Source organism: Natator depressus, chromosome 10 (genome assembly GCF_965152275.1).
Source record: "Natator depressus isolate rNatDep1 chromosome 10, rNatDep2.hap1, whole genome shotgun sequence".
Classification (NCBI taxonomy): domain Eukaryota; kingdom Metazoa; phylum Chordata; order Testudines; family Cheloniidae; genus Natator; species Natator depressus.
This window is the reverse complement of record NC_134243.1, coordinates 31,121,411-31,134,621: the sequence shown is the minus strand read 5'-3', so window position 1 is coordinate 31,134,621 and position 13,211 is coordinate 31,121,411. Positions and strand designations below refer to the sequence as shown.

Genomic DNA, 13,211 nt, shown 5'->3' with positions numbered 1-13,211 from the left:
TTCTACTGCAGAGGTCTCCAAACTGTTCCCCCTTTGAGAGGGCTTGGAGGAACATTTGGGGGGGGGGGACACAGCTGGGGCCTGGGCTAGCCCCCACAGGGGGTAGGGAGGGAGTGCCACCCAGTTCTGCTCCTGGCCCTGTCTGCCGGCCTGGGGCTCCAGCTGCCGGCCCCACGCCCGGGGCTCCACTCCCCAGGGCTGTGGCCCCAGCCTCAGCCCCCTTACTCCTGAGTGGGGTGCAACCCTGAAAAGTTTGGGGATCACTGATCTTCTGCAAGAAGAGAAGTGAAAAAGTGATAGTAGTTTATTAATAAACAATTTAGTTTTGGGCCAGTGTGCAGAAAACAAAGTACTACAACAAACTGAAACTAAATTCAAAAGGATAAAATGTTAAAATATTTATAAATACGGATTAAAAAGGATATACACCATTAATCTGTATACAATCACCAGGCTCCTTGCCTTTTCGTTATTTTTAGTGGCTGACTATGCAGATAGGGTAACTGCTCGATACGTTGTCAGTTCCTAAAAAATGTTCAGTTTTCTGAGAGATCATAGATAAAGGCATCTGGGACAAAAACATGGAAAGCCAGTTTGACCTTAAATGGCAACACAAATTACAATGTAATAAATAATAAAGTAAATATTCCACCTGCCCTAAACTACATGGACAGAGGCATTTACATTTCTCAGTGCCAATATCTTGGCCTTTTAAGTAAGTTGTCTGCATTGATTGGAAATGAAGAGCTCCTGAGTGTGTGATTACAAGGACTGGGTAAATATCTGGCATACACAAGTCTGTTTTTGACAAGGGGAGCCAGTGTGACATTTGAAATAGAAACAACTGCTATATCTAGTTGATTATTCATATCCTTTATTCTCAACTTGAACAGGGATTTCACATTTTTAAACTTAAATCTAATCATTTCCGATTCTCAGAAACGTAGAGAATGCAAAGAATTCTGAACATGCTCTAACTAAGGAAACTTACGTGAGAAAGTCCTGCTGAGCTGTTCCTCTAAGCATAGCCTGGGCAAAGGCTGTGGGTGCATAGTATGAGTATGAAGCCAAAAATTAATATTACAACATTGACTTTGGACAGAATATCCATTCCTGCCTCAGCTCTAAGCACAGAAGCTGGGGTATTATTTGGGAGACCAAGGATCTTTCTAAGAAATTTGTTTTGACTCACCTCCAGTCCCATGGGATCATTCCACCCCCATATTTCTGCACTGTACAAAATTTGAGCTCACAACTTGTCCTCAAACACTCTTATGGGCCCTACGCTACCAGCACTCCCAGCTATCTTCGAGACACCACTGACTTCCTGAGGAAACTACAATCCATCGGTGATCTTCCTGAAAACACCATCCTGGCCACTATGGATGTAGAAGCCGTCTACACAAACATTCCACACAAAGATGGACTACAAGCCATCAGGAACAGTATCCCAGATAATGTCACGGCAAACCTGGTGCCTGAACTTTGTGACTTTGTCCTCACCCATAACTATTTCACATTTGGGGACAATGTATACCTTCAAATCAGCGGCACTGCTGTGGGTACCCGCATGGCCCCACAGTATGCCAACATCTTTATGGCTGACTTAGAACAATGCTTCCTCAGCTCTCGTCCCCTAATGCCCCTACTCTACTTGCGCTACACTGATGACATTTTCATCATCTGGACCCATGGAAAAGAAGCCCTTGAGGAATTCCACCAAGATTTCAACAATTTCCATCCCATCATCAACCTCAGCCTGGACCAGTCCACACAAGAGATCCACTTCGTGGACACTACGGTGCTAAGAAGCGATGGTCACATAAACACCACCCTATACCAGAAACCTACTGACCACTATTCCTACCTACATGCCTCCAGCTTTCATCCAGACCACACCACACAATCCATTGTCTACAGCCAAGCTCTACGATACAACCGCATTTGCTCCAACCCATCAAGACAGAGACAAACACCTACAAGATCTCTATCAAGCATTCTTACAACTACAGTGAAGAAACAGATTGACAGAGCCAGAAGAGTACCCAGAAGTCACCTACTACAGGACAGGCCCAACAAAGAAAATAACAGAACGCCACTAGCCGTCACCTTCAGCCCCCAACTAAAACCTCTCCAACGCATCATCAAGGATCTACAACCTATCCTGAAGGACGACCCATCACTCTCACAGATCTTGGGAGACAGGCCAGTCCTTGCTTACAGACAGCCCCCCAACCTGAAGCAAATACTCTCCAGCAACCACACTCCACACAACAGAACCACTAACCCAGGAACCTATCCTTGCAACAAAGCCCGTTGCCAACTGTGTCCACATATCTGTTCAGGGGACACCATGATAGGGCCTAATCACATCAGCCACACGATCAGAGGCTTGTTCACCTGCACATCTACCAATGTGAGATATGCCATCGTGTGCCAGCAATGCCCCTCTGCCATGTACATTGGGCAAACTGGACAGTCTCTACGTAAAAGAATCAATGGACATAAATCAGACGTCAAGAATTGTAACATTCAAAAACCAGTTGGAGAACACTTCAATCTCTTTGGTCACTCGATTACAGACCTAAAAGTGGCAATTCTTCAACAAAAAAACTTCAAAAACAGACTCTAACGAGAGACTGCTGAATTGGAATTTAATTTGCAAACTGGATACAATCCCCCCCCCCCCCCCGCCCTCTCCCTCACACATTCTTGTCAACTGCTGGAAATGGCTCACCTTGATTATCACTACAAAAGGTTGTTGTTTTTTTCCCCCTCTCCTGGTGGTAATAGCTCACCTTACCTGATCATTCTCATTACAGTGTGTATGGTAACACCCATTGTTTCATGTTCTCTATGTATATAAATCTCCCCACTGTATTTTCCACTGAATGCATCCGATGAAGTGAGCTGTAGCTCACGAAAGCTTATGCTCAAATAAATTTGTTAGTCTCTAAGGTGCCACAAGTACTCCTGTTCTTTTTGCGAATACGGACTAACACAGCTGCTACTCTGAAACCTGTCTTATGGGCTGGTGCAATTAAGTTGCTTCTATGAGTCCAGATAAAACATAACACAGCCTGCACTGAATTTGAGGTCTTCTCTTTTATTACTTGAATATGCTTATCCCACAAACCATTTTGTGAGAATCACATACCCAGGGAGGGGAAAGAGCTAACTTGTTCAATATTTTGCCCATTGATCCTCCATTTATGCAACCTTTGTCTCCAACTAATGAAATTTACTTTAGTTTAGGCATAATTTATTGAGAGGTCCTCCCACTGATAGTATAAACCCAATGCATTTAATAAAACGCTTCAATACCAAAGGTGTTTGTGATAGTAAAACCATATTGTCTGCATATAATGACAGACAGTGGGTGATTCATGATTTTAGTGGGAAAATACTGAGTCTCCTTTTAATGGTAAAACAACATAGAAAAGTGGTTAAAAGACAGTCCTGTCAACCCCCCTTTGTAATTGGGATGGAATCACTTTGTTCCCCACTCTTTGTCGTTTCTCTTCTTGATAGGCTGGATGGGGAATTATCACACAGATAATTTTTCTAGACAGAAATATATTTGCAATGAATTTTACTTTATCTGTTTAGAATAAGTGCTGACTTTCCCCACCTGCACCTGTGCCATTCTAAAGTCATGACCTTAAATCTTGGTGATTTCAGTGAGAGCCAAGGGTACGGAGCACCTCACAGGATTGTACCTTTGGTGATGTGCAAGGTTTGGCTTTAAATCAGCCAGTTTGATAGATTCATAGAGTGAATATGCTATGCTTCTCTCCCTGGCACTGGAGGATCATAGATCAGGGTGTCATTAATGCAAGGTGTCTGGGACTCTAGTGTTGGTAATCTTCTCCCCATTTAGATACTCAGAAACTAACTAATTCACTTCTTAATCATCAGTAGGCTAAGAAAATAGAGTTCTGATCTCTCACTGCAATATAGGTTTGTCAGACCTCAAATCGTTCTTGTATCTTTTTTCTGAGCCATTTCTGATTTCTTTCAACATCCTTTTCAAAGTGTGGGCACTAGAACTTGACACAGTTTCCAGAAGTGGTAGTACCAATGCCATTTATGGAGGTAATGCTGCCTTCTTATTCTTACTTTGTATTCCCCTCTTTATACTTCCAGAGATTGAGTTAGCCCTTTTTGCCACAGCATCGCACTGGGATCTCATGTTCAGCTGGTTTTCCTATGACCCCTAAATTCTTGTCAGAGTCATTGCTTTCCAGGATCTAGTCCCCCCCCACCCCCGCCCCATCTGCTAAGCATAGCCTGTATTTTTTGTTCTCAGATGTATGAGCTTGCATTTGTCTATATTAAAATGTATGTTGGGTAATTGCAGTGAGTTTACTGAGTGATCCAGTTTATTCTATCTGTGATTTGTCCTTATCATTATTACCACCCACCAGTCTTTGTGCCATCTGCAAATTGTACAGCAAGGGCATATAAAGCCATTTCTTCCAGATCATTGATAAAGATATTGAATAATTTGGTCCGAAAATCAATCACAGCTGGATCCCACTAGCAGCATCCCCCACTTGATGATCATTCCCCATTAACATTCTATCCAGTAGCCAGGTTTTAATGACACTGTTTAATATGCGTCGTTGACTTGGTATAGTGCCTATATACTGTGGTACATAGTAGGTCAAATGCTTTACAGAAGTCCAAGTATGTCAACACAATTACCGTAGTCAACCAAACTTGTAATCTCATCAAAAAATTATATCAGGTTAGTTGGACAAGCTCTGTCTTCCATAAAACAAAGATGATTGGCTTTCATTATGCTATTATTCTTAGTTCTTTACTGATTATGTCCTGTATCAGCCATTACATGATTTTGCCCACAGTCAATGTCAGGCTAACCAGCCTATAGCTACGCATTTACCCCTATTAAATATTGGTATGTTAGCTCTTGCAGTTCTCTGTAACTTCTCCAGTGTTCCAACATTTATTAAAAGTCAACACGAATGGCTCAGAGAGCTCTGTGGCCAATTCTTTTAAAAGTCTTGAGTGCAAGTTATATGCTCTTGCTGATTTTAAATTATTGAAACGTAAGTAGATGCTGTTTGACATCATCCCTACTTACTGTTGGAACAGAAGATATTCCATTATCACTGTAACATATTAATACATCACCTCGCTTCTTTCCAAATCCATAAATATTTCTGTAACATTTTATTACTTACCATAGGGACTGGATGCCTGAGGACATTGCTAATGTAGCCTGAGCCTTCCACTTGCAGGTCACCAGCCCAGCTCAGTACAGTTTTAAAGTGGTTGCCTTTGAGTGTTTGGAAGGCATTTGGGGGCTCTTACTTCCCCATTAGTGAGCATTCACCCTGAATGACAAACTCAGGCCTTAACAAACTTGCAGTGTTTGTTAAGCAAGAGCAAAGCCCTGTGTGACTACTTCTAAGTCAGTTTAGAAATAGCTTATAGTGATTTATTTACCTTCAGCTCGTCATCAACTTCACTTAATCGGTTATAGCCATTTCTAATCCAGTTTAAGACTGTTCACACAGGGTTTGCAAACTGGGCAAGTTTGTGGGTGGCCAACCCCTCAGTCAAACAGGATTGTTCTGAACAATACCTTCCCGAGTACCTGGAGTCCCTGCTTTGCAGGTTGTTCTCAGAGTCTGCACCTCAGGTCTGCACAACAGCCTGCCGGAGGATTTGTTCTGCTGCCTCACTGTATGTACTTGTCTGAGTTTCTCTCCATTGAGCTTCAGGTGACCCCTCTTTAGTTCTAAAGCCCAGAGCTGCTCCAACACAGACCTGCCTGTGCTCTCACATGGGCACACACACACACACACACACCTCCCCTCCCCCCCCCCCGGTCTGGCATTTGGGAACCCGGAGCTGTCTCTTCCATGAGTCAATATAAAGTAAATGTGACCGTTTGGGCACAGAGGTACCCTCAGCAGTTACCCAGTGTTTTTGCTTGCAGCAATTCAGGAGAAAACAAATTCCAATAGGAAGTCTTTGGGATTGCGTGACTCAAACTGCAGTGTGTCTATTACAGGAGGTTGGCAAACCCAAGGGATAGCTATGGGGCAGTTCCTGTATTCCTGTTGGTGTTAGAGTGTGAAACCAATCCTATATATGACAAATTCACTGACCAACACTGGCCTGGCATGGAGAGGGGTAGTGCAGTGCAGAGGGCAGAGTAAAGCTGCTCCTCTTCCTCATGCCGTTTTCTGCAGTAGGGGGTAAAAACCTGCATCAGGTCCCTGGCTGTTTTTGGTGAAGACCTGTCTGGATGATGCAAAGCCTGACTCACGATGACAGGACCACAGCCCAGCTCCCATGTCACAGAAGGACTCGATGCCTTGTCACCCTCTGAAATAAGGAGATTAGCAGGAGGGAGCTCACTCATGTCCTCAGACTGGGACCCTTTTCATCTGCAGCCCTGAGAAAGAAGCCTCCCACCATTTTGTGATGGTCTCTCTGAGGGTTCCCTGTGGCAGGCCTGTCTGCATCACTTATTACAACTTCTAGCCAGTCCTTCCAGACTGGGGAACAGATGTTTACCACAGTTCCCTAAGAAACTGAGGGTGGGACCATCTCTGCACCAGTGGGCCATGACCTGACCATGAAAACGAAGTGTAGCCCACACACCATTCACATCAAAAACTGTTGAGGTGAAACCTCAGCCATTCGCCTATCACAAGTGAAACAAAATTCTTCTGCTTGTATCAGAATATGCTCCCAGGAGCTGGTTGCTGCTCACAGAATCTCACCAGTTATCTGCTCTCTGACTAGGTGCCCAGCATGTATTTTCTCATTTTAAAAAGTGTAACAGCAATTTGTTCTCTATAACTAGGAATCTTTAAATCAAGCTTGTATGTCTTTTTGTAAAAGGTACATTCTATCTCAATGACAAAATATGGGCTGGATGTAAGAATCAGTGGGTGAAATTCCCTGGCCTGTGTTATGCAGGAGGTCAGACGAGGAGATCAAAATTCTGCCTTCTGGACTTAAAAATCTATGAATTTACAGATTACTCCCATCCCAGGTCTAGCTGACCTGCCTGCACCCAGGGGCTAGCTCCCTGGAAATCCGATCAGAAAGACTATTGGGAGCCACTTCCTCTTTCTTTGTAGTGTTTGACACCTTGCTCTAAATGTCCTGGCTTCCTTTCTCTTTCTTTTGCAATTAAACAAATACCTGCTCTCCAGTTATATGTTCCTTCAGTGGGTTTTTTTGTGGGGGAGACGCATAAGAAGACTGATTCCTGAGCAGATGTCTCCAAAGTAGTAATGTAGCTGCCATGCTTGCAACAGAGGGTGACTCATGTACAGTTAGTGTTGGGAGAAAAATATGTGAAGGTGCCAGCAAAAACATGCTACACCTCCCAATAGAGTAGCCTTTTGGGTGTGGACCGGACTTTGCCCATATGACTAAGTGTAGCCCAGACTGTAGGATTGCTGTGTAAACTCTTACGTGATATGGGATGATTCATGCATCTGCATTCCCAGCTTGACCTGAGGACTTGTTTGGGCCATGTGCTGGTTTTGATCAGTTCCTAGTATCTTAAGCATTTATGCTGTTAAGTCAAACCCTACTGGCCCTGTAGGCTTTGCTGGAGCCAATGACAGGCTCCATACACAACAGACAAGAAGGTTTCCAGATGACATTGGGTTGGAATTTAGCATTTAGTGAAAATGCAGCTGAGAGTAGAGAGTTGCTTGAGGAGCTATCAATTTAGCTTCTGAGGCATGTGATGTAAGCTCTTCCATAAATACTTGTGTTGTATTTGGTACATGTGAGGCTAGTTGTGTTAAGACGTTTTAGGCAGCCACCAGACTGACACCTTCACACATTGCAGTGGCTGTATGATAAGAGTGTTTCAGGGAACTTTGGCCTCTTATCCAGGCTCATTTGACAAATACTATTCACTTCTGAACTGCACTGAGAGTATGTTTTCAGATTCCAGAGCTTGAGAAACCTACCTTGTTCCCAGTCTTAGTCAACGATGGGGAATTTGTCAGCATATTGCATGTTAGGATAAAATGCAGAAGGCTGTCTGGTAATTGTGCTTTCCCATCTCTTATTCTGACTAATGCTCTGATGCCCTTGTTTAGCTCTGTTGTACCCTGGGGATCAGTATTAAACTCCAGCCTCCCTGGCTGGTTTGTCCTGGCTTGGAATTAGTACAGCTCTGACACCAAGGACAGCAGTAAGGGTGTGCGTGAGAACTAACACCCACATTCCTTTATGGTGCCCTTGGGTATGTGAAGCAGTGCAAGTGGCTGGCATCATTCTGGAGGTTATTGTACATACTAGTTGACTGGTACGATTGCTGTTGCAAGATGGTCTCTATTCCTGGAGCTAGAGAAATCTGTAGCTTTTTAATGCCTAACAGACTACATCAGCATGTAGCAGCAGGAGAACACTGAGTGGAAGTAAGGACATGGCATTATTTCTTTATATGGCAGTAATGAGACCATTACTAGCTACTGTGTCTAGTTCTGCTGTCTGCAATTCGGAAGTACGTTGACTGATTGGAAAGGGTTCAGAAAAGAGCTACCAGAATGGCTGGAGGTCTGGAAAACCTGCCTCAGTGAGAGACTAAAGAAGCTCAATGTACTTAGTTTATCCAAGAGAAGGTTAAGAGGTGATGTGATCATGGTCTACATGAGGAAGACATTTCTGATAGTAGAGGGCTCTTTAATCTTGGAGCTAAAGGCAAAACAAAACACACAGGTTGGAAGCTGAAGCGAAACAAATTCCAACTGGAAATAGGGTATTTTTTACAGTGAGGGTATTTAATCACTGGGACAACTTGCCTAGGGACATGGTGGATTCTCCATCACATTGAAGTCTTTAAATCAACGCTGGATATCGGTCTAAAAGTCAGAAGTTGTGGGCTTGATGCAGAGTTTACTGGATGAGGTTCTTTGTCCTTATGTGTTTCCCCTCCCATATGTTGTTGTCCCTGCTGCTGTCTTCTGCCACCTGCCAGATTTTCATGAGAAGGCTGGAGATGGACAAATGGCTCATATAAACTCTGCCAATGTAACCCTTCTTCTAGGCAGCAACAGGAGTAACAAGAGCCAGGTTCAACAGAACATCAAGAGTCCTTTTTAAAATAAAGTGGTCAGCTCAAGCCCCACCTGACACCTTGTTCACGTCCAGTTTTTAGAAATTTATAATCTAACCATCAGGACCCTCTTACAGGTGATTTTTCACCACTTCCGAGCACAGGGGAGTCCTGGAAATAGGAAACAGGAGTCTTTTTTATTTGGTAAACAAGATAGACGTTCCTTAACACAACAAAATAAAATTAGCCAAACCACAAAGTATATACGAAGGGCATGGCCAACTCCATGGGCTCAGTTATTAATTCCCTGGCTTTTTGGGGGGCCTGAGACTTTACTGAAACGCAGTCCCCTCAACCAGGCCAAGCTGGGGCTAGTCTGCTCACCCATGTCCAGTTCCCTGACATCAGCTCCACAAGGGTCCAGAAGCCTGGGCTGGAAGCCAGCACAAAGCAAGACACCCAGTGTCTGTCTTTCTCCTGTTCATCTTGGGCTCACTACTGAATCCAAGCCGCTATCCATCAGCTTATGGTGACCCATTTCGCCCAGCGTATCCGCTTCACACTTCATATAACTGTAACCATTTATACAGTTATATGGCACCGTTTCTCAGAACAGCCCACAAGTAAACTACAGAAATGCAGTATAATAGGCTGTACTTGGCAGTGGTGGTTCAATTTTAATTCCTTGATAAGGTGTCATTTTCCAGTGAATTTACTGCACTATATTTTGTAAAATTAATGAACTCTTAGTAATCTGAGAGGAGAGACCTCTCTCCAGATTTGTGTCTGTGTCTTAGATGCTTGCAAATGATAAAGGGACACATTGTGATTTGAAGGTATTGGTTCAACATACAGTCCCCTCCACATGCACTGTGTGGAGGGGATGGACCATGGCTCCACCTCTTCCTCACCCTCTCTGTGGTAGGTAGGGCCCATGGAGATATTGGTAGAGAACCCTACTTAGACAAGTTAGATGTCTTCCAGTCAGCAGGGCCTGATGAATTACACATTAGAATACACAAGGAACTGGCTGAAGAGACCTCTGAGCCATCAGTGATTATCTTTGAGAACTCATGGAGGATGGAAGAGATACCAGAGGACTGGAAAAGGGCAAATATAGTACCTATCTATAATAAGGGGAATAAGGACAATCCAGGGAATTATAGACCAGTTGTCTTAACTTCAATACCCAGAAAGATAATGGAACAAACGATCAAACATTCTATCTGTAAGCACCCAGAAGAAAATAAGTAACAGTCAACATGAATTTGATAAGAATAAGTTATGTCAAACCAAACTAATATCTTTCTTTGTCAAGGTAACAAGCCTTGTGGACAGGGGGGAAGCAACAGATATCATATATTTTGACTTCAGTAAGGCTTTTAATGTGGTCTCTTATTACCTTCTCATAAACAAACTAGAGAAATATAGCCTAGATGAACCTACTATGAGGTGGGTGCAGAACTGGCTGGAAAACCATATTCAGAGAGCAGTTACCAGTGGCTCACAATTGAGCTGGAAGGGACCTGCAAGGATCTGTCCTGTGTCAAGTACTATTTGATGTCTTCATAAATGATTTGGATAATGGCATAGAGAGTACACTTATAAAGTTTGTGGCATAGAGAGTACACTTATAAAGTTTGTGGATGATACCAAGCTGGGAGGGGTACCAAGCGCTCTGGAGGACAGGATTAGATTTCAACATGATCTTGATAAACTGGAGAAATGGTCTGAAGTAAATAGGATGAAGTTCAATATGGACAAATGCAAAGTACTAAACTTAGGAAGGAATAATCAATTGCATAAATACAAAATGGAAAATGACTCCTAAGGAAGGAGTACTGCAGAAAGGGATGTGGGGGTTATAGTGGATCACAAACTAAATATGAGTCAACAATGTAATTCTATTGCCAAAAAAAAAAAAAAGTGAACATCATTATGGGACGTATCAGGAGTGTTATAAACAAAAAGTAATTTCTTCCACTGTACTCAGTACTGATAAGGCTTCAACTGGAGTAGAGCATCCACACTTCAGGAAAGATGTGGACAAATTGGAGAAAGTCCAGAGCAGAGCAAGAAAAATTATTAAAGGTTTAGAAAACATGACTGACAAGGAAAGATTGTAAAAATTGGGTTTGTTTAGCCTGGAGAAGAGAAGACTGAGGGGGGACATAAGTCTTCAAGTATGTAAAAGGTTGTTATAAAGAGGAGGATGATAAATTGTTCTCTTTAACCCCTGAGGACAAAACAAGAAGCAATGGGCTTAAATTGCAGCAAGGGAGATTTAGGGTAGACATGAGGAAAAAAATCCTGACTGTAAAGGTGGTGAAGCACTGGAACAGCTTATCTAGGAAGGTGGTGGAATCTCCATGTTTCATTGGAGGTTTTTAAGAACAGATTAGACAAAAACCTGTTAGAGATGGTCTACTCTAGATAATCCTGTCGCAATGCAGGGACTGGACTAGATGATCTATCAAGATCCCTTCCAGGCCTACATTTCTGTGATTCTAACCCAGGTAAGTGCAAGGAGAATTGGACCTGAGAAAATATTCCTATTTTTCTCCCTCCTCCTTGTAACAACCTTATATGTACTTGAAAACTGTTATGTGCCACCTCAGTCTTCTCTTCTCCAGACTAAACAAACCCAGTTTTTTTAATCTTCCCTCGTAGGTCGTGTTTTTTAGACCTTTAATCATTTTTGTTACTCTTCTCCTGAACTTTCTCCAATTTGTCCACCTCTTTCCTGAAATGTGGTGCCCAGAACTGGTCACAGTACACAATACATAATTGCTAGCTTGTATTTATACAAACATTGTGTTCCTGCATCCTCCTCAGCCCACCGCACTGAGGATGCTGAGACAGAAAACAAATTTATATAAAGGGCTCGGCATATTTGTAAATTTGTATATAGGAATAATTGATGAGGAGGATGATTTGTTTCTGTTTCTATTGCACACACAGTGCACTTTCCAAACACAATCCCTGCCAGGAAGAGCTCAACCCAAAAAGGCAAAGGGCAGGGAAAAAGGGCATAACCTCTAGTAAAGTGGGTAAGATGGTAATTTGTCACATTGTTGTTAAAACATTTAGTTAACCACAGTGATTTTTATTTAATGCTATTTCTGTACTATTCCCATATGACTACACTCTGTCCTGGATTTAACCTGGAATTGATGAGCTTCTGTAGTTTGCACACTGGGCTCATTTTTCCTGAGGTCAGTATGTGGTTGGGTTTTATATAAAACAGTTAAATAAAATTGAATTTTAAGACAATTATAGTTAATTAGTGTTTGCCACAGTCAGAAATATAGTTCTTGGCTCAGGCTCGGCTAGGGAATGGACATGAATCACAAGGAGTTTTCAGAGTGAGGTTGATGGCTTTGATTTGTTGGGAGGGCCCATTGGTTGAATTGGACCCAGGTCCAAATAAGCAGTAATCCATCCTCAGTCCTTGAGGAAATAGTGGCTATTAAGCAAATCTCAGACAGTGTTAATGGAAAGTGAATTTTAAAACAACAACTTAGCGTTCACTCTGGAAACCTGATTCTAGGTGTTCCCTGCCTCCGATTGGAGAACAGAAACATGCCATGTGATCTGTGTGTCTAATCAGAGCTTATCAGAACCGCGGGGAAGGTGACTCTTGAATACCCATAGCAAACTGCTCACAAAACTGCAACAGCAGATTAGTCGCAGAAAGTACTCAGCAAATCAGCTAACTAGGGACAGGATTTGAGTGAATCGCTAGCTGCTCACAGCCACTTTGTATGAATGATAAAAGGCGAGATCTGCCTGACCAATGAACAGCATGGACTCCTTCCAAACTCAATGATCTCTTCCCTTTTCCTCAGGTGTGAGGACTGAGACAGGAAGATGTCTGAAGTGCGGCGTGACAGCACGAGCAGTTTACAGCGGAAGAAGCCGCCATGGCTCAAACTCGACATACCGGTGCCAGTCTCTGTGGCAATGCCTGAGGAGCCCACCTTTGTGCAGGTACTGGTATGAGTAATGTACAAAGATCGGGGAGGGGGCATAAGGAATGAATATGTGAGTTCAATGTAGTCTGTACGCACAATGGGAAGGGATTTGGATGCTTAGAGCTTTGGACTCTACTGTGTTGAGAGCCTGTTTGCATTATATGGTCTAGGGA

The 13,211-nt window shown here is 42.9% G+C and overlaps 1 protein-coding gene across 2 annotated transcripts in view; it reads left to right on the top strand.

The window, feature by feature from the left end:
* The window catches only part of RHBDF1 (rhomboid 5 homolog 1), a 111,444-nt gene that overhangs the window by 45,912 nt on the left and 52,321 nt on the right, over window positions 1-13,211 (top strand). For both annotated transcript variants that reach the window (XM_074965613.1, XM_074965614.1), the window contains exon 2: window positions 12,913-13,054. In XM_074965613.1, the coding sequence (XP_074821714.1) occupies window positions 12,935-13,054 (120 nt within the window). In that variant the 5' untranslated portion in view covers window positions 12,913-12,934. The remainder of the gene's footprint in view (window positions 1-12,912; window positions 13,055-13,211) is intronic.